We start from the raw sequence: 26422 nt of genomic DNA on the forward strand, positions 1-26422 counted from the left end.
CAAACACACACACTCACTCTCACACAAACAAACACACACACTCACTCTGACACATAACACACTCACTCACACACACACACTCATTCTCACACACAATGTCTAATCACACAGCTCCATGTAAAAGATTCTTTTGTTCATTTTTTACTAAAACAATATTTACCAACAGAAAAAAATAGTTTCTTTTTACACTAGACGTCTAATTGCAATCTTAAAATAAAAAAAACACAATGACAAATAATCCATATATAGCTTAAAGATAGGAATAGTACAAATTCAAACCAGTTTGTTACTGTTTCTAAGTTTATGCTGAATATAACCAGCATCAGTAATGGATCAACATTCAAAGTGCCAAAGGCTGCAACTCTGTTGCAATCTCTAATCAAGTTATATACCTAGAATGGTACTCAGAGTAGGTTTATACATATATATACTTTAAGTAGGAACGCAGGATATATATGTGTTTTTTTTAAAGATAGTCTTTTGTTTTGATGTCAAATATTTTCTCTCCCACCAATTTTCCTCTCTTCTCTTTTCCTCCTTCTCCTGTCTCTCTCTCCAACACTAATCCTCTTCTGACGTTTATCTGCCTCCTCCAATCTCGATCGCTTCGATTTTGTCCAGAAATATAATCCTGTGCCTTCTCACCATGGAATTCGCTCTATCTAGCTCTCCCATGGATATTTTCCCATCCAAAATTCCTTGCTGGACAATCTGAGTAGGTTTTCCCAAAGGGGTTTCCTTTACAGCTTGCATGTTAGTTCATTGAAGCTTTTCTTTGCTTTCAAGTTCAGATGTGTTTGCTTTATTTTGTTGCTTCAGTGAAGGTTTGGTTAGGATTGGGGGTTGCGGGGGGAAGCGGAGGGGTGCAGGGTAGGGTGGTGGCTGAATTTTTGGGGATGGGGTGGGTGATAGAGTGTCGCAGTTGGCCCTGTTACACAGTGGAACCCAGCATTGTCTCTGTCTCTGGGTCTATCTCGTTCTGGTTGGAATCAAGTCCGGAGAATTTGACTCTTAACCCGTCCACAGGGTGAACCACCGGCACCGTCAACATCCTGGGGAAAGTCCGGGTGGCAAGTTCAAAGCAGCTGGTACTGGCCAGCTCCATCGCCAGCACCTTCAGGATCAGCTTGGCCAGCTCTTTACCAAGGCAGCTCCTGATGCCCCCTCCGAAGGGGATGTAGCTGAAACGATCACCTTTGTTCTCTCCCCGCTCCTCACTGAAACGGTCAGGGTCAAAGACCTCAGAATTCTGGAAGATGGGAGCCGTATCGTGTGTGTCTCGGATGCTGTACAGGACACTCCAGCCTTTGGGAATCTGACACCCCTGAAAACAAAGCCCAGGAGATAGTTAAATGCCCAATTCAAAATCCTACATTCGATATCAGCATGTCATCAAATTATATGATGGAGGGGTTGGCTCAGCCCCTGCATAATGCAGAAAAGAAAGATTTGCATTTCTATAGTGCCTCTCACAATCTCAGGACATAGACTCATAGTCATAAAGTCATACAGCACAGAAACAGACCCTTGAGTCCAACTAGTCTATGATCCCAAACTAAATTAGTCATACCTGCCTATGATTGGCCCATATCCATTCAAACATTTCTTGTTCACGTTCTTACCTAAATGTCTTTTAAACATTGTAATTGTACCTGCGTCTATCACTTACTTTGGAAGTTCATTCCACATTCGAACCACTCTCTGTTTAAAAACATTGCCCCTTGTGTCTTTTTTAAGTCTTTGTCACATTAAAAATATGCCCACTAGTCTTGAAATTCCCAACCCTAGGGAAATGACACCTGCCATTCGCCTTATCCGTACCCCTCATGATTTTAATAACCTCTATAAAGTTACCCTTCAACTTTCTACTCTCCAGTGAAAACGTCCCAGCCTCTCAAGCCTCACATTCTAACTCAAAGTTTCCCATTCCCGACTTCATCCTGGTAAATCTTTTCTGTAAGTTGTCCAACATAATAATATCCTTCCAATAACAGGCTGACCAAAATTAGATATTCCAAAGCTTTTCAATTCATTATTATTAAGCACTTTTAAAATGTTGTTATTGTTGTAACATAAGAAAGCCCTTACACAGCAAAATCCCGAAAGATCAAGTTTTATTGATGATAGGTGAAGAACAAATAATCAGCAGTGCTATTTTTGGAATAGCACTGTCAATATTGTTTGAATCCACCCAAAAGAACAGCTGGTGTTTTATTTCAAGGCCTCGTCTGAACAACGACACAACAGACACAGCGACCGATCCCTGTACAGCAGAAGAGCATCAGGCTCGAGCCTGTGATCAGACTGGGTCCCAAAACTTGCCCATTCCCCAACTCCAAGGTGAGGCTGCTGGCTACTCACTGACCAGCAGCACTGGCATAGACTCGGACACTATGTTGTGGCAGCCTCCACTGGAATGGCGTCAGAGTGTCCACCTCTGTCAGCACAGCTCAAGGGGCACAAAATCAATTCTAAAAATGGCTTGAATTTACAACAAGGAAATAGGCCATTTGGCCCAGAAGACCCATACCGGTATTTATATCCTCCCATCTAACCCCACCCTGTACATCCTTTCACCTCTTTCTCCCTAATCTGCTCATCCATTTTCTCCTTGAACCTACCATAGCTTTTCAAATTCATATATAGGATGCGGATGTGGCTGGCTGGGCCAGCATTTATTTGTCCTGTCCCTAATTGCCCCTCGAGAAGGTGGTGGTGAGCTGCCTTCTTGAACCGCTGCAGTCCAATTGCTGTGGGTTGACCCACAATGCCCTTAGGGAGGGAATTCCAGGATTTTGACCCAGCGACAGTGAAGGAACGGCGATATATTTCCAAGTCAGGATGGTGAGTGGCTTGGAGGGGAACTTGCAGGGGGTGGTGTTCCCATGTATCTGTGTCCCTGTCCATCGAAATGGAAGTGGTCGTGGGTTTGGAAGGTGCTGTCTGAGGATCTTTGGTGAATTTCTGCAGTGCATCTTGTAGATGGTACACACTGCTGCTACTGACTGGTGGTGGGAACAAACACTGAAGTAGACTTCTCCCTGTAGTAACTAGTTCCACTTTCTGATTAAAAGTTTTCCTGAATTCCCCATTGGATTTATTAATGGAAGATCATCAGAAAAATGAGCAGGGTTAGGTAATTCAGCAAATGAAACTTGCCCTGGCATTCAATAATGGTGGAATTGATTCTGGCCTTAACTCCACTTTCCTGACACTCCCATAACTCTTGACTCCCTTATCAGCCAAACATCTGCCTAACTTAGCCTTGATTTGATTTGATTTGATTTGGTTTCATTTGATTTGATTTGATTTGTTGTAGTCACATGTACCTAAGCACAGTGAGAAGCTTTGTTTTACAAGCAGTACAGGCAGATCTTGGCAAACAAGGACATATAGATCATAGGGTGCTTAGACAGAGCGAGACATACTGGGTTACACTGCACAGGAAGTGCACAAAGCAAGATCGACATTAGCAAGGTTAACATTATTTAAAGTTAGGGAGTCTAATGACCCACTGCTCTCTAGAGAAGAGACTTCTACTGACTGCCAATCCTCTGAGAGAAGATATTTCTCCTCATTTCTGTCCTAAATGGGAGACATCTTTTTCCAACTCTGTCCCCTGCTTCAAGATTTGCCCATAAGCGTCTTAAATAATTAAATCATTTATCATCACTCATTATTTTAAATCCAATGAGTATTTTATGTTTAGGGAATCTAGTCAGAGTCATACAGCAGAGAGGAGGCCCCTCAGCCCATCGAGTCTGCACTAACCTATCCACACTAATCCCATTTTCCAGTACTTGACCCATAGCCTTGAACGTTCTGACATTTCAAGTGCTCGATTTCAATTGTTTTGACTGCTGTGATGTATCAGCAACTCTGTTATCATTACAGCACTGAGATGGAAGAAGGCAAGCAAGCCCTGGGCTGGCTGTACAGCACATTGGAAAGTTCTGCAGCTCGTGCCCAGGGCTCCATGAAGAGAGGCCCTCTTACTCTTGGCTGTGCCCTGAGAAAGAAAGGGTTTGATTTGCACTTACGTCCAACTCAAACGTCTGCAGTGCTGTCCTGTAGCCACCTGAGACTGGTGGAAGCAGACGTAGGACCTCCTTGATGATGCAGTCCAGATACTTGAGGCGGACCACCACGGCCATCCTGGGGGTCTCCTCGCACTTACAGCCGTTGTGAAGGATCCCATTACTCCTCAGCTCTTCCCGTAGTTTCTCCAGGACCAGGGGGTGCTGCAGGAGCTGGTAGATCAGTGAAGTCGTTGCACTAGAGGTGGTGGCGAAGGCAGCGAAGATCAGTTCCACTGTGGATTCCTGAAGATGGGGAGGTGGCACATTGAGAAATGACATTAAGGTTTCCTCACAGAGACACAGCATTGAGCCCAGCTAGTGTGAGTCTCTGAAATGTGGAGGGTTGTGAGTCTTTGGAACTCCTCACCATGGAGAGCTGTGGGGGCAGTGTCCTGTGTATATTTAAGGCTGAGGTGGATTCCTTTATTCATTCACAGGCTGAGGGCGTCGCTGGCTAGGCAGCATTTATTGCCCATCCCGAATTGCCCCAGAGGGCAGTTAAGAGTCACCCATATTGCTGTGGGTCTGGAGTGACATGTAGACCAGACCAGGTAAGGATGGCAGTTTCGTTCCCTAAAGGACATTAGTGAACCAGATGGGTTTTTCTGACAATTGGCAATGGATTCATGGTCATCAGTAGATTCTTAATTCCAGATATTTATTGAATTCAAATTCCACCATCTGCTGTAGCGGAATTCGAACCCAAGCTCCTGGAACATCAGAGATAACAAGGTGTAAAGCTGGATGAACACAGCAGGTCAAGCAGCATCATAGGAGCAGGAAGGCTGATGTTTTGGGCTTAGACCCTTCATCAGAAATTGGGGAGGGGAAGGGGGTTCTTGGGGAATATTCCGCTTGGGAATCCTGCAGCCCAATGGTATCAATGTGGATTTCACAAGCTTCAAAATCTCCCCTCCCCCTACCGCATCCCAAAACCAGCCCAGCTCGTCCCTGCCTCCCTAACCTGTTCTTCCTCCCACCTATACCCTCCTCCCACCTCAAGCCACACCCCCATCTCCTAGCTACTAACTTCATCCCGCACCCTTGACCTGTCCGTCCTCCCTGGACTGACCTATCTCCTCCCTACCTCCCCACCTACACTCACCTTTACTGGCTCCATCCCCGCCTCTTTGACCTGTCTGTTTCCTCTCCACCTATTTTCTCCTCTATCCATCTTCTATCCGCCTCCCCCTCTCCCCCTATTTATTTCAGAACCCCCTTCCCCTCCCCCATTTCTGATGAAGGGTCTAGGCCCAAAGCATCAGCCTTCCTGCTCCTCTGATGCTGCTTGGCCTGCTGTGTTCATCCAGCTCTACACCTTGTTATCTCAGATTCTCCAGCATCTGCAGTTCCTACTATCTCTCCTAGAACATCAGCTGGGTCTCTGGATTAACAGTCCAGTGATAATACCACTAGGCCATTGCCTCCCCTCTTATTCTCCGTCATTTGGGGAATCAAGGGTTATGGGGAAAGGGTTGGAAAGTGAACGTGAGGAATGTCAGATTAGCCATGATGCTAGTGAATGGCAGAGCAGGGTCAAGAGGCCGAATGGACTACTCCTGTTCCTATTTCTCATGATCTTAGATGCATATTAATGCTCTATGTGTGTCCCTTTCTCACAGAAAATGTTAAAGTGTTCAAAAGACAAAGGGAAATATTTACTGTTTTCATGGTCATCCTAAATTAGGAATCATAAGCATAAGTTTGTCAGTAACACACCCAGTAGGAAGTTCAGGAGAAACTTCTAAAGGTTATGATGACAGGGTGACAGAGAGTAATAAAGGTGGAATACTGCAGCTGCTGGGAATCTAAAACAAACAGAGAGATCACTGGAGAGACTCAGTAGCATCTGTGCAGAGAGAAATTTCAGACAGAGAGCTCGGACTTTGGGGGATGCGTCCAAACGTTGGAGTTTCAGGAGGGAGATCAAGGAAGGATTTGTCACACAAAGGATGGTAAATATCGGTGATTAGATCGCACAAACTCAGGAAGAGGCTATTTAGCCTCTCAAGCCTCTTCGTTCCCTGCATACCCACTAGATGTTTTTCTGAGATGATGAGAAGTTGAATAGATTCAGGCTTTAATCTCTGAAAGAGTTTGTAAGAACAAGAGGAACCCACAGGAAGATTCTGAAAGGGCTGGACAGGATGGACACTGCAAAGTTCCTTTCTGTGGTTGTGGAATCTAAAACATCAGGGTACCGTCTCAGGATTAAGGGGTTACTTATTTAGGGCTGAGATATGAAGGAACGTCTCAGAAGGGTGTGAAATCTCTGGAATTCTCTACCCTGGAATATTGTGAATGCTCAGTTGATGGCTACAGTCAGGGCTAAGATGAATATATCTGTGAACATCAGGGAAATCAAGGGATATTGAGTTCAGGCAAGGACGTAGTCTTTTTTACCATTATTTTAACCATTATTTTATTGATAGTGGAGGAGGCTGAGAGGACCAACGGCTTACTCCTGCTCCTGTTTATTTTATTATTTTATTCTTATCCCATAATGTCTCCGATAACTGCAATCTAATAATCTCGCTTTAAAATTGACTGGTGATCTCACATCAATTGTCGCTGTGGCAGAGTTACAAACTTCCACCACGCTTTGTATGGGTAAATATTTTCGAATGTGGAAACGAAGCCAGGGTGATATGAGAAAAATCTTTTTCACACAGTGGGTGGTTAGGGGTTGGAATGCACTGCCTGGGAATGTGGTGGAGGCAGGTACAATAGAAGCCTTCTAAACAGTGTTGGACAGGTTTGTAGAACAGTAATGGTATGCAGGGGGATGGGAAAAGGCACTAGGTAATAGAGCCCGACTAGATAATACATCCAGTGCAGGCATGATGGGGTGAATGGCCTCCTTTTACACCACAATAATTCTATAACTGCTAATGCCCCACTTGAAAGGATAGGCTGTAAATTTTAGACCCTACTCCTTAAGTCCAATGTTCTGTGTCACTCATTGTCACATCCTTTTAGGTAAAAAGGCTTCTCCTGAACCCCCTATTGAGTTTACAAGCAACTATCTAACACAGAATCCCTACAGCGTGGGAGCAGACCATTCAACCCATTGTGTCCACGCAGACCCTCTGAACAGCATCCCACCCAGACACAACCCCCTACCCTATCCCTGTGACCCTGCATTTCCCATGGCCAATCTACCTAACCTGCTCATCCAGGGACATTTTGGGCAATTTACCATGGCAAATCCATCTAACCTGCACATCTTTGGACTGTGGGATGAAACCCACGCAGACAAGGGGAGAATGTGCAAACTCCACACAGACAGTGGCCCGAGGGTGGAACTGCACCCGGGTTCCTGGTGCTGTGAGGCAGCAGTGCTAACCACTGTGCCACCTGTTACATTTGTGATCTCTAGTTTAAGATAACCATGCAAGCTGAAGCACTTTCTCTATGTCTATCTTTTCGAACTCTTCTTCGTTTTAAAGAATTCTGTCCAGTTACTTTTCTTCCTTTCCTAATTGGTGTTGGAGAGCTAAAATATTATTGGGTGAAGATCTATTACTACAGCCACCTTCTGTGAGATGTAACATGTCATGAGTGCGTCAGGGAGAGAGACACCTGACTATTGATGCAGATCCACATCTCAAACTAACCGAGTCACCACTTGGTGAGACAGGAAGAGGAGGCCATTCGGTGCTTTGGGCCTGTCCTGCCATTCAGTTTGATTGTGGCTGAGCTGAACCTCAATTCCATTTCTTTGTAGCTGCTCTTGCTTCACAATATACTTCACCAATAAACATTTATCCATCTGAATTCTGAGAACTCCAATTGACTCACCAATGTTACAGTCTTTTGAAGAACCTTTCTGATTGCCACTAGCATTTCGGTTTCCATCCCTGAATGGTCCAGTTTCAAATGCCCCTTTGTTCCTGATTCCTGTACTGTGTTTCTCTGCACCTAGCCTCTTGTATCCTCTGAACATTCAAATCTCTATCATCTGATCATATCACAGAATGTCTCAGGACAGGAACAATGGAATCGCAAGTCATGGCAAGGTGTGATGGAGAATTCAACACATGGGCAGACTAGAGATGCCAACAGTATGCGTTCAATTCCTACACCAGCTAAGGTCACTATGGAAGTCTCAACCTCTCCTCTTGGCATGGTGACCCTCAGGTGAAACTCACCATCGGCCATCTCTCTTTCTCTCTCTCTCTAATGATAGAGCAGCCAATGATCCCCTTGACCTTTGTAATCAGTCTCATGGATTAATAGTTCAGATGCCTACTTTATCAATCCAGGAATATCACCTCGACACCATGACATATCTCTCATGTGGAGATCCCTATGTCTGACAAGATTCTTTACACTAGCTCCTGTCATTCCGCACATCCTTGAGGGAGAGTTAAGGGGGATGGGGGGGGAGGTTTGTCTGCCAAGTCAAGATGGCTTCTCACCAACCATTCTCCTTCACGCAATTTGCCCACAGAATGACTCCCCAATCCATAAAGGCAAACAAGGCGAATTCCAGAATGTTCCATTGGTATACTACTCTGCCATTCAAGCCTGGCCTGTTGCCTTCAACAAGTAATTGGATATAACTCTTAGGGCTAAAGGGATCAGAAGGTATCAAGAGAAAGGGGGAACAGGGGACTGAATTCAATGATGAGCCATGGTCAGATGAATGGTTGAGCAGTCTCAAAGGGCCGAATGGTCTACTTTTGCTCTACTTTCAATCTGTGTTTCTATGTCATCTGCAGGAAATATTCCTTGCTCACATCCACCAATCCTCCTCACTGCCAACCCTGTACAGAGAACGCTGTCTCCAGTTCTGTGTTAGACCTGCCTATCCCAATCGTGCCCAGTTCTGTTCCCAACTGACACTGCATCAATCAACAAGTATGTGGTGTCTTTTGGGAGTGGGGTGTGGGTGAATTTATTACCTTCAGCTCCTGCATAGTGAGTTCTTTCCCTTGTTCCCTGGCACTGTCTATCAGAATGTCCATAGCATCAGAGTAATCCTTCTCTTCTTTGTACTGCAGTTTCTCACTGATGGCTTTTTCCAGGTATTTGTGAAGATTGTCCCGGGCTCGCATACCCTGTAAGAAGGAGCACCAGTCAACAGATGAGGATACAGTTCCTTCTTCGTTGGTCAAGCCAAAACCCTTGCACACTTATTTTAGAACAATCAATATTTCAACATTATAAACATCCCAAGGTGCTTCAAGAAGACCTGTCAACCTTATCAGGCAATATTAGGACAGGTGGCCAAAGAGGTGGATTTTAAGAAGCATCATAAAGGGAGGGAGAGAGAGAGAGAAAGAGAAAGACAGTCTGAGGAGGGAATTCCAAAGCTTAGGGCCTTGGCAGCTGAAGGCATAGCCACAACAGGGTAGCAATTCAGCCAGGTACAGCAAGAGGCCACCAATGGAGCAAGGATCTCAGAGGGGTGTGGGACTCAAACAGGGAAAGGCAAGGCCCACTGAGAGATTTGATAAAAGGAATGTGAATTTTAATTCAAGTTGTTGTTTAACCAGGAGCCAGCATAGGGCAGCTCACACACAGTTGATGGGTGAACAAGTTAAGGCTGCAAAAATGTACCTCTCACACCTCTTGCTTCAAGCTCCGTTCAGCAGCTCCAATTATATCAGAACAATCTTTCACATTTCTCAAATTGCAATCCTAAGGGCCTTCACTCATGAGGCAGCTATAGGCTGTCAGCCTCTTAGAGCTTTACAGGATGCCAGGATTAGTACTAACCTAAACCCAGTCCATCTCTGACTGTCCTAATAGAGATACAGAGGGATACAGGATGCTGGAGGTGGGAGCTAGACAGTCAGTAACACAGAGCGCTGGGGGAGAGAGGGGTTACTGAGTGACAGTGTGAGGGAGGAGGATTAACATCACTACAGATACAGTCAGTAACACAGGACACTTGGGAGAGAGGGCTTACTGAGTGACAGTGTGAGGGAGCTGGATTAACACCAGCAGAGATATAGTCAGTAACACAGGGCGCTGGGGGAGAGGGGTTAATGAGTGACAGTGTGAGGGAGCTGGATTAAAATCAGCAGAGATACAGTCAGTAACACAGAGCGCTGGGTGAGAGAGTGGTTACTGAGTGACAGTGTGAGGCAGGTGGATTAACATCAGAAATACAATCAGTAACACAGGGCGCTGTGGCAGAGGGGTTACTGAGAAACAGTTTGAGGGAGCTGGATTAACATCAGTACAGATACGGTCAGTAACACAGGGCGCTGAGGGAGAGAGGGGTTACTGAATGACAGTGTGAGGGAGCTGGATTAACAGCAGTAAAGATATAGTCAGTAACACAGGATGCTGGGGCAGAGGGGTCACTGAGAAACAGTGTGAGGGAGCTGGATTAACATCAGAAATACAGTCAGTAACACAGGACACTGGGGGAGAGAGGGGTTACTGAGAAACAGTGTGAGGGAGTGAGATTGATATCAGTGGAGATACAATTTATTTTGATTGCAGAATTCTATTCTCAAGTTTCTTCTGTAAGCAACCTACCTTCCTGTAACCACTAAACGGAAAGTCTAGAGGTAAGGAGAAGAGGTTGGCGACAAGTTGTTCAAAGCTTTCCGACAGAAGGTTTAGTTCGGTCTCGGATACACGGAATCCTAGTAAGACCCGGACTGCGATACGGAATGTGAGTTTCTTGGCCTCATGGTAAACGGTGATGGGCTCCCCACTGCTGCTCCAGTCTCGGATACCATCCTGAATAGCCTGCTGGATCTTGGGAAGGTAACATTCCAGGGCATAATGGCTGAAAACCTTGGCAAAGATCTGAGAATTAAAAGACATCAACAGAGATCTTAGCTCTTTCTCCATCAGCCAGCATCACAGCCAAGATCAGTATTTACTGCTCAGTTTCAACACAAATGGGGAGTTAGGAATTGACTTCAGCTACCTAGAGACATGGACCAGGTACAGATGATGGATTTCTGTCTCTACAGGACATTATTAAATCACGTGAGTTTTTACCACAATCAGGTATTCCCTTGTCCCCTGAACTGATACTAATCAATGGCGAAAAGGAGACAGCGTAAATTTAAAACAGCCTTTTTGCTATATGCACTCATTCAATAACTTCAAAAGATTGTTGTTTTAAATACTAAACATTACTAAATGGGATAGATCTTGTTCATTTGATGAAGCTGTTTTATTTCCAGGTTTTGTTCTGAAATACTGAGTTCCTCTGGTGAAATTAGTCTCCTGTGAAAAGATCCCATCAGCCACAGCTGTGAAATGACTCAGATCCCCAGCCTGGGAAGCGTCTCAGCCCTTTCAGTGTTCTCTACTCACTCTGCTGAGAGGAATTGAGGGATAGAATGAGGAAGGATTGAGGGATAGAGGGAGGAGGGATTGAGGGATAGAGTGAGGAGGGGTTGAGGAATACAGTGAGGAGGATTGAGGGATAGAGTGAGGAGAGATTGAGGGATCTAGTGAGGAGTATTGAGGGACACTGAAAGGAGAGATTAAGCATTACACTAAGGGAATAGAAAGGAAGGATGATGGATTCAGGTAGGAGGATTGAGGGATATAGAGAGAGGACTGAGGAATACAGATATGAGGATTGAGGGATACAGTGAGGAGGGGTTGAGGGATACAGTGAGGAGGATTGAGGGATAGAGTGAGGAGAGATTGAGGGATCTAGTGAGGAGTATTGAGGGATACTGAAAGGAGAGATTAAGCATTACAGTAAGGGAATAGAAAGGAAGGATGATGGATTCAGGTAGGAGGATTGAGGGATATAGAGAGAGGGCTGAGGGATACAGATATGAGGATTTAGGGATACAGTGTGGAGGGATTGAGGGATACAGTGAGGAGGATTGAGGGATATAGTGTGAATGTGGATAGGTTAGTAAATGTATAAAAAATGCATGGAATGTTTGGCGAAAGGTCTGTTATTTTTTCCCTGATGCTAGAGTAAGTGCTTCTAATGTCAATCATTCATTGTTTATGGAGGAGAATGAGAACGGTAGAGAGCGTGTATACTGGGAGCACGCAGACTCAGAGGGTAATGGAACAATTCAGTTCCTGACCTTTAAAAGCAGCCTCAGTGGAGGTGGTTTTCCTGGTCTTGGAATAGGTAAGATTTTCCTGGCCCTGTTTCCTATACATTTATATAATTCACTTTCAGCTGTCTACTGTTCAAATAATGTCCAGGTTCCCTTTTAGCCTCAGACTGGCTCCACCCATCCCTTCCGCAAAGTAAATCAATCCTATTTTTCTCAATTATAAAGCTGGCTTTATATCCTTGGATTGAGATATTTGACTTACACTGTTAAATAATAAAAACACAAGTGTGCACAGCAGCTTTTGGGAATTGTTGCCATGTGTCACGGTGATGATTAAGCAGGTAAAGTGAACTGTAGACAGCAGAAGTGCTGGCAAAGGTTACAGATGACAGCACTGAATAATGCAAATTATCAAACTGTTGGGAATACCACTGTATGTACTATGTTACTCTATGACAGTTCTCAGTGGAAGATGCTATGTGCTCACACTACAGGCTTATAATATAACACAATGCCATCTCACAGTGTAACTCACTGCAGGCTATCAATATATCATTCAGTCTCACACTGTAGCGTTTTGTAGGTTGTAGTATAACACACTGGAGACCTGCAATATAACACACTGCAACATAACATGCTGTAAATCTGCACTGTAATGTGAATGCTTATCCTAACACGCTGTAAACTCTGACTGTGACTGTACACATCTGCCATCAGAGGGAGAGATATAGGAACAAGATTATACCATTCAGCCCCCTGCGCACACTCTACTATTTAACATGACCATGTCTGAGTGAACATTTCAATGCCTTTTACTCACCCTATCCCTGTAACCCTTTCTTAATCAGAAATCTATTAATTTCTACATTTGAATACTCAAAGACTGAGCTTCCACAGCACTCTGGGATAGACAGTGCCAAAGGTTCACAGCTCTCTGAGTGAACAAAATTCTCCTTAGTTCAATCTGAAGTGGCATTGTGCGGACCACATTCTGGACTCCCCAGCCAGATAAATATCTTCTCAGGAAGGGTCACTGAACCCAAAATGTTAACTCTGACTTCTCTCCACAGATGCTGCCAGACCTGGTGAGCTTTTCCAGCAATATCTGTTTCAATGCAGAGAAACATCTTGCCCGCATTTCATTTATCTCTTTAAGTACTTTGCTTTTTGTCTAGTTATTCACAGGATGAGGGCATCACTGGCTAGGCAGCATTTATTGCCCATCCCTAATTGTCCAGAGGGCAGTTAAGGGTCAACCACATTGCTGTGGATCTGGCCTGTAGGCCAGGCCAGGTAAGGATGGCAGTTTCCTTCCCTAAAGGACATCAGTGAAACAGATAGGTCTTTCCGACAATTGACAATGTCATCATTAGACTCTTAATTCCAGATTTTCATTGAATTCAAGTTCCACCATCTGATGTGGTGGGATTTGAACCCAAGTCCCCAGAACAGTATTTTGTCTCCACATTAAAAGTCCAGAGATAATGCCACTAGGCCACTCCCTCCCCAATGAGATCACTTCTTATTCTTCAAAACTCTATAGAATACAGGCACATTTTACCCAATCTCTCTTCATTGGACAGTCCTACCATCCTGGGGACAAGTCTGGTGAAACATCCCTTTTTGGTAATAATGTCTTTCCTGAGTTGAGGAGAACAAAACTGCGCACAGTACTCCAGGTATAGTCTAGCCAAGCTCTTGTACAATTGGAGCAAGATTTCACTACTCTTGAACTCAAGACTTCTTATGATAAAGGTTAACATTCCCTTAGCCTTCCTGATAGCTTCCTGTACCTACATGTTAGCCTTCAGTGAATTATCCACAAGAACATCTAAGTCCCTTTGTACATCTAGACTTCCCAACCTTTCATCATTTCACAAATACTTTGCTCATCCATTCCACATCGAAGTAGATAACACTTTTCCACATTATATCCCATCTTCCATGTTCCTGACCATTCATTGTGGGTGTCCTGAAAACATTTTACATCTTCCTCACAACTCACATTTCCACTGAGTTTATCATCCACAAATTTGGAAATTTTGCCCCCATTTTGAGTATTAATGTTTATTGTGAATAGCTGGAACCTAAAAACTGTTCCATGTGGTACCCCACTAGTCAGAGCAGACACGACAGTAATCCATTTACTCCTACTCCTGTTCTCTTTGTGTTATTCAATGCCTAAACCTTGCCAGTATACACTATCTTGATTTCATTAAGTTTGGTATCTTACTTCCGGTGGGACAGCTCATTAAAAGCCTTCTGAAATTCAAAGAATATCAACACCCCATTACCAATTTTGTTAGTGACAGCCTCAAAGAACTCCAGCAGGTTTTGTCAGACCAGATCTTCCATTTTCAAATCCATGCTGACTATGCCCACTCAGATCATTTTTATCCAAGTATCCATTCATTACATTCTTTGCAATAGATTCTAGCATTTTTTTTAATTCAATCATGGGATGAGAGTGTCACTGGCTAGACTAGCGTTTATTGTCCACAGGGCAATTACGATTCAACCACATTGTAGTCACAAGTAGGCCAGACCAGGTAGGGATGGCAGTTTCCTTCCCTAAAGCACATTAGTATTGATGGCATCCTCCAGGTATCCCAAACCTCTCTGAAAGGCTGTCACATTCGCAACATCAGAAGCACAATAGTGGGGCTCAGCTTTGTTTCTGCTCAATGCAGGCTAGGAGCAGCTAAGGGTCCATCCTGACCCTACGATTAATCTGTGGCTGAGCTGGGCAATACTACAACTGCACTCAGAAAAGTGAAGCTATAGAAAGAGGCCACTTGGCCCATTGTGTCCGTGCCAGCCAACAGAAGATGAACTAGCCTCCCGTTTAAACCCAACTGTGCAGCTCCTTGTCCTGAGCCTTGTAGATTTAGCACATTAGATCCTGATTCCTTTTCTGCTTCTGCCACCAAACTGTGCAGTAAATTCCAGACATCCACCACCCACTGGGCGAAACCGATTTTCCTCACAGCCCCCCTCTAATCTTACTGTAAGTCACCTTAAATCAGTACCCCCGGTAATTCATATTGACACAGACACACACACACACACACACACATCCACCCACACAGACACAGACACACACACACACAAACTTATATACACATACACAAAAACACAGTCACATACACATACATACATACACACAGAGACACACACACAGTCACAGACACACACACATACACACATACAGACATGCACACACAGAGGAACCAATTGGAGAAATCTTTCAGAGTGCTAGCATGGGTAAAATGGCGTTAATCAGTGCTACAGATTCCATCACAGCCCACAGCCTGGAAGTATTTATTTTCTGGTGGCTTTATAAACAATTGTTTGCTGAGCTTGTGTCCCTTCTGACACTTGCTGGGAGATTTCCTCCTTCATTTAGCCCAGAGCTCATCCCAGATCTGCTACTTGATCCAGCAGCTCCCCCGTGTTGTAATGTACTGCTATTACAGCCTCTTCTCAGCCTTTGGCACCATTGCAGTTTTGGACAAACTGTGGAGGTGATGTTGGGGGTGGGGTGTGGTGCCGTGTCTCCTCAAAGTTTGTAAATGTGCCATTTGCCTGCGCCCACCTCAAAGTTTATAACGGCCCAAATCCCCTGGACAGGTAGACCCTGCAGCTCCGATTCAGCATGTTGTAGGTTCAGCTACACACTCCCCAGGATATGACCATGTAACACAACATGTCTCCCCCAGTGCAGTGCTGAGGGACATGTTACACTGCCAGAGGTGCCCTTAGGTCACATTTGGAGAAACGAAAGCTTTCCCCGGTGTCCCTGCTCCATAAACCGACATGACAAAGGGCAGACGATCTGACTGTTTGTTTGCACGTTGCCATTTGCGTGAGCTTGCTGTGGTCAAACCGATAGCTGTTCTTTTCTCCAATTCATTCATGGAAATGGGCATTGCTGGCTAGGCCAGCATTTGTTGCCCAATCCTAGTTGCCCAGAGAGGAGTCACATGTAGGCCTAACTGAGTAGAGACGGCAGTTTTCCATCTCTAAATGGACAAATAGGTGCTTGCTACTGCACATGGACTGTAACGGCTCAAGAGGGCAGCTCACCACCGCCTTCTCAAGGACAACTAAGGATGGGCAATAAATGCTGGGCCCGGCTAGGGATGTCCACGTCCCCCAGGTGATGAAAAAAAAATATGGTTTTGCGATTATTACAAGACTCATAATTCCAAATGTTAATTGACGTCAAATTCCACCATGGTAGGATTCAAACCCAGCTCATTGCCTCAGTCACTGGATTAATATATCTAGCAATAAAACCACTAGGTCATCGCCTTCTACAACAGTAAACACACTTCATTGACTGAAACATCCTGATTTGAGAATGACATCCTCTCTGCAGATATGATGTCAGTCTCCTCTATTACCGAGCCAAACAGAAATTGCGTAAAATCATTTTTTTTCATTTATGGGATGAGTGTGTCACTGGCTAGGCAGCATTTATTGCCCAACCCTAATTGCCCAGAGGGCAGTTATGAGTCAACCACATTGCTGTGGTTCTGGAGTGACATGTAGGCCATACCAGGTAAGGATGGCAGGTTCCTTCCCTAAAGGACATTAGTGAACCAGATGGGTTTCTCCCCCAACAATGAATTCATTGTCATCATTAGATTCTTAATTCCATATATTTATTGAATTCAGATTCCACCATCTGCCGTAGCAGGATTTGAACCCAGGTCCCCAGAACATTCTCTGGATTTCTGGATTAATAGTCCAGCGATAATACCACTAGGCCATCACCTCCCCCAACCGTAGACCCATTGGCCCGTATTCCTCACAAGGACTTTCTTTAAGGTATTGAGCAACATTGGAAGGTTTCACACAGCCTGCTCTCAAGGCTCAATGTGGCCGAAAACTTTAAAGCGCTCAAGATCGCTATAATTTGAGTTAGATTCAATAAGAACATGGTTCTGAAGTTCATACTTTAGACTCCAAATGATGCACTTAAGTAGCCCATTACAACAATAGCTTTGAGCCTTCCACTGTGCGATACTTAGCTGAAATCTGGATGATGTTATGAGTTCCTAACAGCGGCATACACCCAAATGCCTGCTTTTTCTGTGGGTTTACACTTATTGGTCTATCAATTAATATTCTCCCTGGTACTTAATTTTATACTCCGTTTGACAAAATAGGCTCAACCAAACACTGGTGCCAAGCTGAAGAACAACCATTGAAGGAATCCGCATTTTATTCAGGGAAAAGAGAGAATGTGGAATGAGGAGAAACATAAGTGAGAGTGAGAAAGGAGAAGCCTCATAGTGAAACAGGAATGGCTGGAAATTCTCAGCAGGTGAAGCTCTTGTGAAAACCATCAAAATGTGCCATTCGGAAACAACAAAGCATTTCTAATGAGAGGTCTTCAGCCTGAAATGTGAACTCTCTTCCACAACATTTTCAGCATCTGCAGTATTTTGACTATTGTGCTGGAGAGCAAGGTTTTGATGGTTATGGGAACATGCTAGCAGATGAGCCATAGGGAACAGAAAGATCTAAGAAAATCACCATCTACCCACACCACACACCACCCACTCCAATCTGTGTCCCTTTGCTCCCTATTGGAAAGTGCCCAGTGAGGAAGAGCAGAAATGAGTTCTGTTGTGATGCCTTATTATTGCATAAGCTGATGACACTCACTGTCCAGCTCTTGTGTAAGCAATGCTCACTTGGGACCCACACGTAGAAACCTTGAACAGAAGAAGGAGAACACTTGGCAGGAGACAAAAGAATGAGATTGGAAAGACAGTGGTATCAGAGAAGATTGAGTGTGATTGAGCCAGCCATAAGGAAATGTTAAGGAGAAGACTTGAAGACAGAGTCTGAATCATTATGAGTTAGTTTACCATCAATCTGTTAATCCTAATAGCATTGAGTAGTGAACAGATGATGATGAGAATATCAAGAATGCATCTCTTTCTTAAACTAAATATCAAACAGCAAACACTAGGCAAATATGAGTAGAAACTGTGCCAAAACTCTGTCTTTCCATATTCATCCATGGGATGTAGGCATTGCTGGCTGAGCCAGCATTTATTGCCAATCCCTAATTACCCCTGACAAGGTTGTGGTGAACTGTCTTCTTGAACCATTGAAGTCCTTGTGGTGTAAAGCAAAATTAATTTTGAAGGGCCCATGCTCACACATTCAGTATTTCTCTAACTTGTCTAACTGTTTGTTAATTCATCATTTCAGTAAATCTATTACTGGAGAAATGGCTTTGTAGCTAACTTAGAAAGGCATATGAATTGACTTCAAGAACAAAAACAGAAGTTGTTGGAAAAGCTCAGCAGGTCTGGCAAAATCTGTGAAGAAGAAAACCAGAGTTAACGTTTCGGGTCCGGTGACCCTTCCTCAGAACTGTTTGGTTTTTATATGAATTGACTTAGCTTACGTTCAACCACATTGAGTTAGATGAATACTGTGGCTTCAGATCTAGTTGAATTTTGATAAATGACACCTATGAGGGTTAATGAGACAGTCCCACCCTAACCCAGGTCAACTGGTATCAATCCCGACTCGTTAATCCAGCCGAAAAGATCTCCATCCAATTCTACCTTAACTGGACAAAAATAACTTAGAAACAGCCCGATACAACACGAATCAGCACAATTGGGCTTACCCAAGCTGAACCCATGACAGCCCAACCAAGAATGATACAACCCCACCAAATCCAATTCAATCAACTCAACTCAACCCAACCCAACCCAACCCCAATGCAATTCAAACCAGCACAACCTGACTGAACCTGACCCAACCTAATCCAACACTAAAATAACACAAGGTGCCTCACAGGGGTTGTATTAAACAAAGTAGGACACAGAGCAACAGAAGGACGTTTTAGGTCAGGTGACCAAATGTTTGGCCAAAGAGATAGGTATTAGGGTGCACCTTAATGGAGGACAGCGCAGTGCAGACAATGGTGAATTAGAATTGGAGATGCTGAGGAGTCATTCTAATCTGATGGACATGTGATAAAGGTAAATTTTCTGCAATTACTGAAAAAAATGCACTTTTGGACAATTTTGCTTTAAGGGTCTTTAGAGGAAACCTTGGTTATCAAACACAGTGGCAGCAAATAAATTTTTAGCTTTGATTTATTCAAACTGAACTGTGCTAGAATCCTTCCAAGAAACAATATTTTGGGATGCGGTCAATATGGTTAACTTGAGACATGACATTTGGTAACATATTTGAGTGGAACTGGTGACTTTGCGCCTATGTTTCCCAAAGCTTCCTCTACCAATTCCTCAGCTTTAAAATTAAAATAAAACATTGACTTGCATTTTTATAGCCTCTTCCGCCACCTCAGACATCCTGAAGTGCAGTCAGCAATGTAATGTAGCAAAACATTGCAACCAACAGGTGCATTGCAAGCTGCTAAAAACAGCAACGTGATAAAGTCAGGTTTTATGCGTAATTTCTTCAGTGCTGTTAATTGTGGGATTGCTTAGTCAGGGGAACTAATTTGGTACCATGTCATTTGTGACGATTAGTCAGAATGGTTAAACTGTGCGCCTAACAGACAGCGAACTCAGTGATGTTCCATTCTGTTTTATTTTGTCTGGTCCAGCAATTAACCAACAGCATCATCTTTACTGTAATAAAATACGCCAAGGTGTTTTTGAGTGGAGGTTTCCCACACTGGGTATGACCCAGCCCCAGTGGAGTCACATGATGCAATTTGGAGATAATGGGCTCTGAGGCCACAATGGCAATCCTTTGAATGTTCAGTTTTATTTTTACCCTCAGCGTGGCTCGATGTTTTTTTTTAAATTCGCTAGTGGAACATCAGCATCACTGACTGATTGTGGTGGCGTGGAGGGGAGCTTGTAGATGCTGGTATCCTGTCATTTGAGGCCTGATTTCTACTCCAACCACAACCTGGCTGAAAACCCAACAGTTGTAACCTCCTCCATACCCCATCCCGGTCAATCACACACACATTCCCTCCCCTCCCCCCCCCACCTCCATTTCCCATGCAACCAGTCCTTCCCTCAACCACTCACAGTTTTCATTCCTGGGTTCACATGGAGTCTCAAACATTAAACTGGGGGTTGCATTGGGAAATACTATTCCAGACGTATTCCAAAGCAACATCAGACAATGAGCAACATAAAGCAATATTAAGGCAGACAGGTTGAGGATGTTGGTTTTAAAGATCTTTTTTACGGAAGTGAAATGAGGTAGGCAGGTTTAGCAATGGTACTCCAGAGCTTGGGGCTTTGACACAACAAGCAGTGGTGAAGTCATTAAAATCAGGGACGTTCATGAGGCCAGAATTAGAATCTCAGAAAGTCTGTGGAATGTTTGTAGCCCAGAAAGAAGGCACTCTGCCCAACAGCTGAGAAATAAGCCATCCAGCCTCATCCCACATTCCAGCTCTTAGTCTTTAACTCTGCAGATGACAGTACTTGCTCATTCAGACACCTTCTGAATGAATTGAGGGTCTCTGACTCAATTACCTTCTTCAGCAGCGAGCACTGGACCCCTACAAGCCTCAGGGTCAAAATACACAACCTCACCTGCTCTCTGATCCTACTATCGACCATTTTCAATCTCTGTCCCCCTCAGTATTGACCTCTCTGCTAAATCAAACAGGTCCTTCCCATCACTCCATCCAGGGCCCAGTAATGTTGTGCATCACAATCAAATTTCAGCCAACTCTGTTCCCAGAGAAACAACCTGAGCCTGTCCAGCATTTCCTCAGAGCTGCACTGTTCCAGTGTTGACAACGTCTTTGTAAGTCTCCTCTATTGCCTCTCCAGTGTAATCACAGCCTCTCTGTTGGACGAGCACAGATACCTCAGAGGGTTGTGGGGCTATAGAAGATGGAGAGGGTGATGAAAAGATTTACAAGTTTGTTGCTGAGACTGGAGGGTTTGAGTTAAATGGAGAGGCTGGATAGACTGAGACTTTTTTCACTGGAGTATATGAGTTTGAGGGGTGACCTTAAAGAGGTTTATAAAATCATAAGGTGAATAACAAAGGTTTTTTCCGCAGGGCAGGAGAATTCAAAACTAGAGGGTATAAGTTTAAGGTGAGAGGGAAAAGATTTAAAAGGGACCTGAGGGGCAACTTTTTCACGCTGATTTTCCTATATGGAACAAGCTGCCAGAGGAAGTGGTAGATGCAGATACAGTTATAACATTTAAAAGATATTTGGATGGGTACATGAACAGGAAAGGTTTGGAAGGATATGGGCTAAACGCAGACAAATGGTACTAGTTTAGTTTAGAAATTGCTGTAAAAACTGAGCAGGTCTGGCAGCAGTTGTGGAGAGAAATCAGAGTTAACGTTTCAGGTCTAGTGACCCTTCCTCAGAATGGGAAACTTTGGTCGGCATGGACGAGTTGGACCGAAGGGTCTGTTTCTGTGCTGTATGACTCTATGAGTGGCCAAGGAAGGACTACAAAATGAGGATCTAAATTCTATAATCAAGGCTAGGGTCAATGTAGTTCATTAAACACAAGATGGGGGCGTGGGGAAACATGGTACAGAATGGGGGAGTGGAGGCTGAAGTTTCTCTTTAAAATGCTCACCTTTCTCTTCTGGCGGTGAATGTCACCAATGGAGTTGATCAGGCTGGTGGAACCCAGTAGCATCCTAGTACTGCGTGGCCATTGGCTGCTCACCAGGGTGTGTTCGCCCATCAGGATCTTCCTCACATTCTCGGAGCCGGTTACACGAATCAGCGGGCGACCCAGGAGATGCGTCTTGAACACGTTGCCATATTTCTCCCGTCTCGACGAGTGGAATCTGGACCCCTGTTACAGAGAGAGCGCAATGACATTACAAACCACGATATTACAGCAACAGGTTGACCAAGGCAAGCTCACACACCCAAAGAATCAGGCTCTGACCCACTACTCACTAACATCAAAGAACGCAAAGGGAGGCCATTTGGCTCAATTTTGCGGTACTAACTCTTTGATAAAGCTACCAAATTTTGTCAATTTGCCCACAGGGCTGTAAACATTTTCTCCTTCAAGGCCTTTTATCCAATTCCCTTTTCGGTCAGTTCCTTTTGAATCTGCTTCAATTGTCCTTTCAGCTCATGCCTTCCAGATGACAGCAACTCACTGCATTACAAACAATCTTCTGTTCTGATTCTTCGGCCAACTATCTTAAACCCCTGGTGATCTTTGCCATTAGAAGACATTTCTCCCCAGTCTACTGTTCAGCTCAAACATCAGAAAGGGATGAGAGAGAACAATAAACACCATTAGGAAGTCACGAACTGAGCATAATTCTGTGGTCTGCATTCCCTCCCCTGGTTTCCCGCACTCTTTCGGCTAACATTTGCAACTCAGTCATTCTCCCCTCTGAGTCTGTAGATTCAAGCCTCACTCCAATGAATTCAGCAACTGTATAAGAAACTACAGTTGTGACTCTACAACTCAACACAGAATGGTGGGCTGTTTCTATGCCGTATAACTGCCACTATGGGAAATTGCAGTATGTTTTCTTTACTCGTTCATGAGATGTGGGTATCACTGGCAAGGCCATTATTTATTTCCCAGACTGTTTGTCCTTAAGAAGGAGATGGTGAACTGCTTCCCAAAATTGCTGCAGTTCCCTGTGCTGTTGAAATAGTCATGGTGATGTAAGGATGGGAGTTCGAGAGATTTAACCAGTGACAACGACAATATAGCTTTTCTTTCCTTTATTCATTCACTGGATGAGGGTGTCACTGACCAGGCAGCATTTATTGCCCATCTCTAATTGCCCAGAAGGTAGCTATGAGTCAACCACATTGCTGTGAGTCTGGAGTCACATGTAGGCCAGACCAGGTAAGGATGGCAGTTTCCTTCCCTAAAGGGCATTAACTCAACCAGATGGGGTTTTCCAACAATCAACAATGGATTCATGGCCATCATTAGATTCTTAATTCCAGATATTTATTGAATTCAAATTCCACCATGGCAGGATTCGAACCCAGGTCCCCAGAACATTACCTGGGTCTCTGGACTAACAGTCCAGTGATAATACCACTAGGCCATCATGTCCCCTCAAAGTCAGGATAGTGTGAGGTTTGAATGGATGGTTGTGGGAGTGGAGTGGGGGGAGGGTCGTGTTCATGGTTGCATATTCCATATTGTTATCACCAAATCTCCACTCGGTCTTCAGCCCACTCAGTGTTCTCAATGAAATCCCAGACCCTGACTAAAGGTCAAAAAGTATCCCTCAAAGTGGCTCACCCATCCAGAGGAAAGAGTTGCTGTTCTCCAGCAGAAACTGACATGTCAACTGGGGCATGATAATCAAATACACAATTCCAATGCTCGCTCAGTCTCACAGCACAAGGCAGCAGGGGCACAGGCTGGTGACAGGAAAGCTAGGGAGAAATAGACATTCAGAAGACACCCTCCTCTGTCAGCTTTGCTCAACAGGATGTGATGTTCATTAGTCTGAGCTCCAGCAATACAGAAGACTGGAAGCCCAGGAATAAATGTGGCAGCTTAATTGCAAAAACTGGGTGGCATGGGCAAGTTGGGCCAAAGGGTCTGTTCCTATCCTGATCACCTTTATGGCTCTATGGCTGTTACAATTCCTATGATGGGATTCTATCTATCTATCTATCTAACTATCTATCTATCTGTGTCTCAAGTTCTTTCAAATTTGCTATCTCTCCACTGCTAACTACCGCAGTCTCACTTCAATTTTCTTCAGCAATGTCTGTCTGTTTCAGATTGTCTCCCTGTTTCTCCCTGAGGAACATAGGAATTAGGAGCAGGAATAGGCAATTCAGCCCTTCGAACCTCTACCACTATTTAACATGGTCATGGCTGATCTTATCCTGGTCTCACCTCCACTTTCAGGATCTTACCCTTCCACTGAACTCCCTCTCTATCATATTCTCACTGTCTCACACTCAGTCCCCCAGTTCTCTCTTCCCCCAACTTCTGTTACTATCAGTTAGATTCTCTCTCACATTTTATTTCTCTTTGATTCACTCTCACGTTCATTCTCTCTTTCTATTTGTCCATTTCCCTGTTTCTCTCACTCTTTCTTTTGCAATCTATTTCTGTTTCACTGTTTCCCTGTTTATTATTCATTCACCATGTCTCTGTTTCTCTTGCCCTTGCTGTTTCTCTATCAACTCTCACCATCTATTTCTGACACTATTGCCCCACATGCAATCTTTTCTTTCCATTTCACTGTTTTCTTTCTCACTGTTTCTTCCTCTGTTGCTCACTCTCTCTGTCTTTTGCTCTCTGTTCTCCCACCCCTTGTATATTGCTCTGTCCATCTCTGTCTCATGTTGTCTCTCTGTCACACACTGTCTCTTTCTCTCACACACACCCTCTCGTGCTCTGTCCCCCATTCTCTATCACTATCTATTGACCTTCACTCTCTCTCACACACACACATACACAATACTGTCTCTTGCCCTGTCCCTTCTCTCTCTCACACACACACATACAAACTCACACACACACTCACTGTCACTTGCTCTATCCCTCTCTTTCTCACATACACACACACATACAAACACACACACACACTCACTGTCTCTTGCTCTCTCTCTCTCTTTCACTGTCTATTGCTCTGTTTCCCCCCTCATCCCCCATTTCTCTCTCTCTCTCTTACTGTCTCTGGCTCTGTCCCTCTCTCTCTCACTGTCTCTGGCTCTGTCTGTCTGTCTCTCTCTCTCTGTCTCCGGCTCTGTCCCTCTCTCTCTCACTGTCTCCAGTTCTGTCCCTCTCTCTCCCTCTTTTACTGTCTGTGACTCCGTCCCTCTCTCGCTCCTTCTCACTGTCTCTAGCTCTCTCTCTCTCGCTCGCTCGCTCACTGTCTGTGACTCTGCCCCCTCTCTCTCTCACCGTCTCGCTCTATCGCTCTCTCACACACATACAGAGACGCGTGTACAGTCTCTCACTCTCGCACACACATACTCACCTCCCTCCCCCCCCCCCCCCCACCACCCGCCCCCACTCACTGCAGTATTTGCTTTGTGTATAATGAGCACCATCCGATAAATCTTATTAAACCAAATTTGAGAGATTATCTGGGTAATCGCGGCTTTTAACGCAATTTCTGGCCTGATCTCAATAAATATGATTACAGCTCTCTTTGTGCTTAAAGAAAGGGTTATTGATACATTTCCACCCGGGGACAAAGAATGCTTTATGCAGAGGAAGTTCAAATCAGTTTACACTAAAAATTAGGATTTTAACAGAGTGACTGAACAGGGAATGGGAGGCTTCCCGCGCCTCTCTGTGTAAAACAAAATTCTCCCTCATTGCGAATGAATGAATGAGGTTCTCAGTGTGGAAGGTCGCCCCAGGTTACATTACATCCAGGAGAGTGGGTGCCCCCAGCGCAGACAGGAGACCCGGGAGTGAGACACTGGAACCCAGGCCGGAACAGTCAAACTGTTCCACGGATAGGACCCCCACGTAGATGCAGCTCCCTCCGGGGAGGGGACACAGCCCCTACCGGTACCTGCCTCGGTCCCACACATATACCCACCAGCCCCACCTCCCTCCGCAACAAATGGCCGTCCTCCGCTGCCGACCGGCTATTTGACTGCGGGAGGCTTCACGCTAGATTGTTTCCGCGACGCCCAACCCCCCATTCCCCTCACCGCCAACATCCAGCAAAGTGAACAGGAACAGGAAAATCCTGATTAACCCTCTTCTTGCACCCCCCCCCCCCCCCCCCCCCCCCCGGAGGCAATTGTAACGCACCCCCAGCGGTTAGCCAGGAATGGAGAGGGAGCTGTCTACAATGCTTTCCAAAGCTGAACGCTGCCCGACATTTAGAATGGTTTCGATGTGCATCATTTCTATCCGGACAGAAATATCGAGAGATTGTGTGAATACTGGGCTGGACAAAATAGATTAGCATTTATTAGGGAATTCAGTTGATATTATAGTTTTAAAGAGTAAGGTGGGAATATTGTCTGTTTACACACACATACACAGACACACACAGACATACACAAACATACACACAGACACACATATACAGACGCACACGCACACATACACACATACATACGCGCACACATACACAGACACACATACACACCCACATACACAGATACACACACATATACACATACACAGACATACACACACATCCACATACACACATATTTACACACACACATACACGCACACATACACGCATACATACACACACATACACAGACACACACAGATGTACACATAAGCACACACATACACAGTTGCCCCATTCCCACACAGACACCGACCTGCAATATGCAGAGAAGCTACAAGGGTGAGAATGTCCCGCAAGGGATGAGTTGCTCAGTTAAGTGTTTCTAGGAAT

The 26422-nt window shown here is 44.6% G+C and overlaps 1 protein-coding gene across 3 annotated transcripts in view; it reads right to left on the reverse strand.

Moving 5' to 3' along the window:
* Positions 1-194: 194 nt before the first annotated feature.
* The window catches only part of LOC109923060 (cytochrome P450 26B1), a 47772-nt gene continuing 21544 nt past the window's right edge, over positions 195-26422 (reverse strand). For all 3 annotated transcript variants that reach the window (XM_048598659.1, XM_048598663.1, XM_048598669.1), the window contains 5 exons: positions 21664-21888; positions 10575-10850; positions 8987-9142; positions 4041-4322; positions 195-1324 (listed from right to left, as the gene is read on the reverse strand). In XM_048598659.1, coding sequence (XP_048454616.1) covers positions 932-1324; positions 4041-4322; positions 8987-9142; positions 10575-10850; positions 21664-21888 — 1332 coding nt within the window. In that variant the 3' untranslated portion in view covers positions 195-931. The remainder of the gene's footprint in view (positions 1325-4040; positions 4323-8986; positions 9143-10574; positions 10851-21663; positions 21889-26422) is intronic.

The sequence above is a fragment of the Rhincodon typus genome, chromosome 1 (assembly GCF_021869965.1).
Source record: "Rhincodon typus isolate 14 chromosome 1, sRhiTyp1.1, whole genome shotgun sequence".
NCBI lineage: Eukaryota > Metazoa > Chordata > Chondrichthyes > Orectolobiformes > Rhincodontidae > Rhincodon > Rhincodon typus.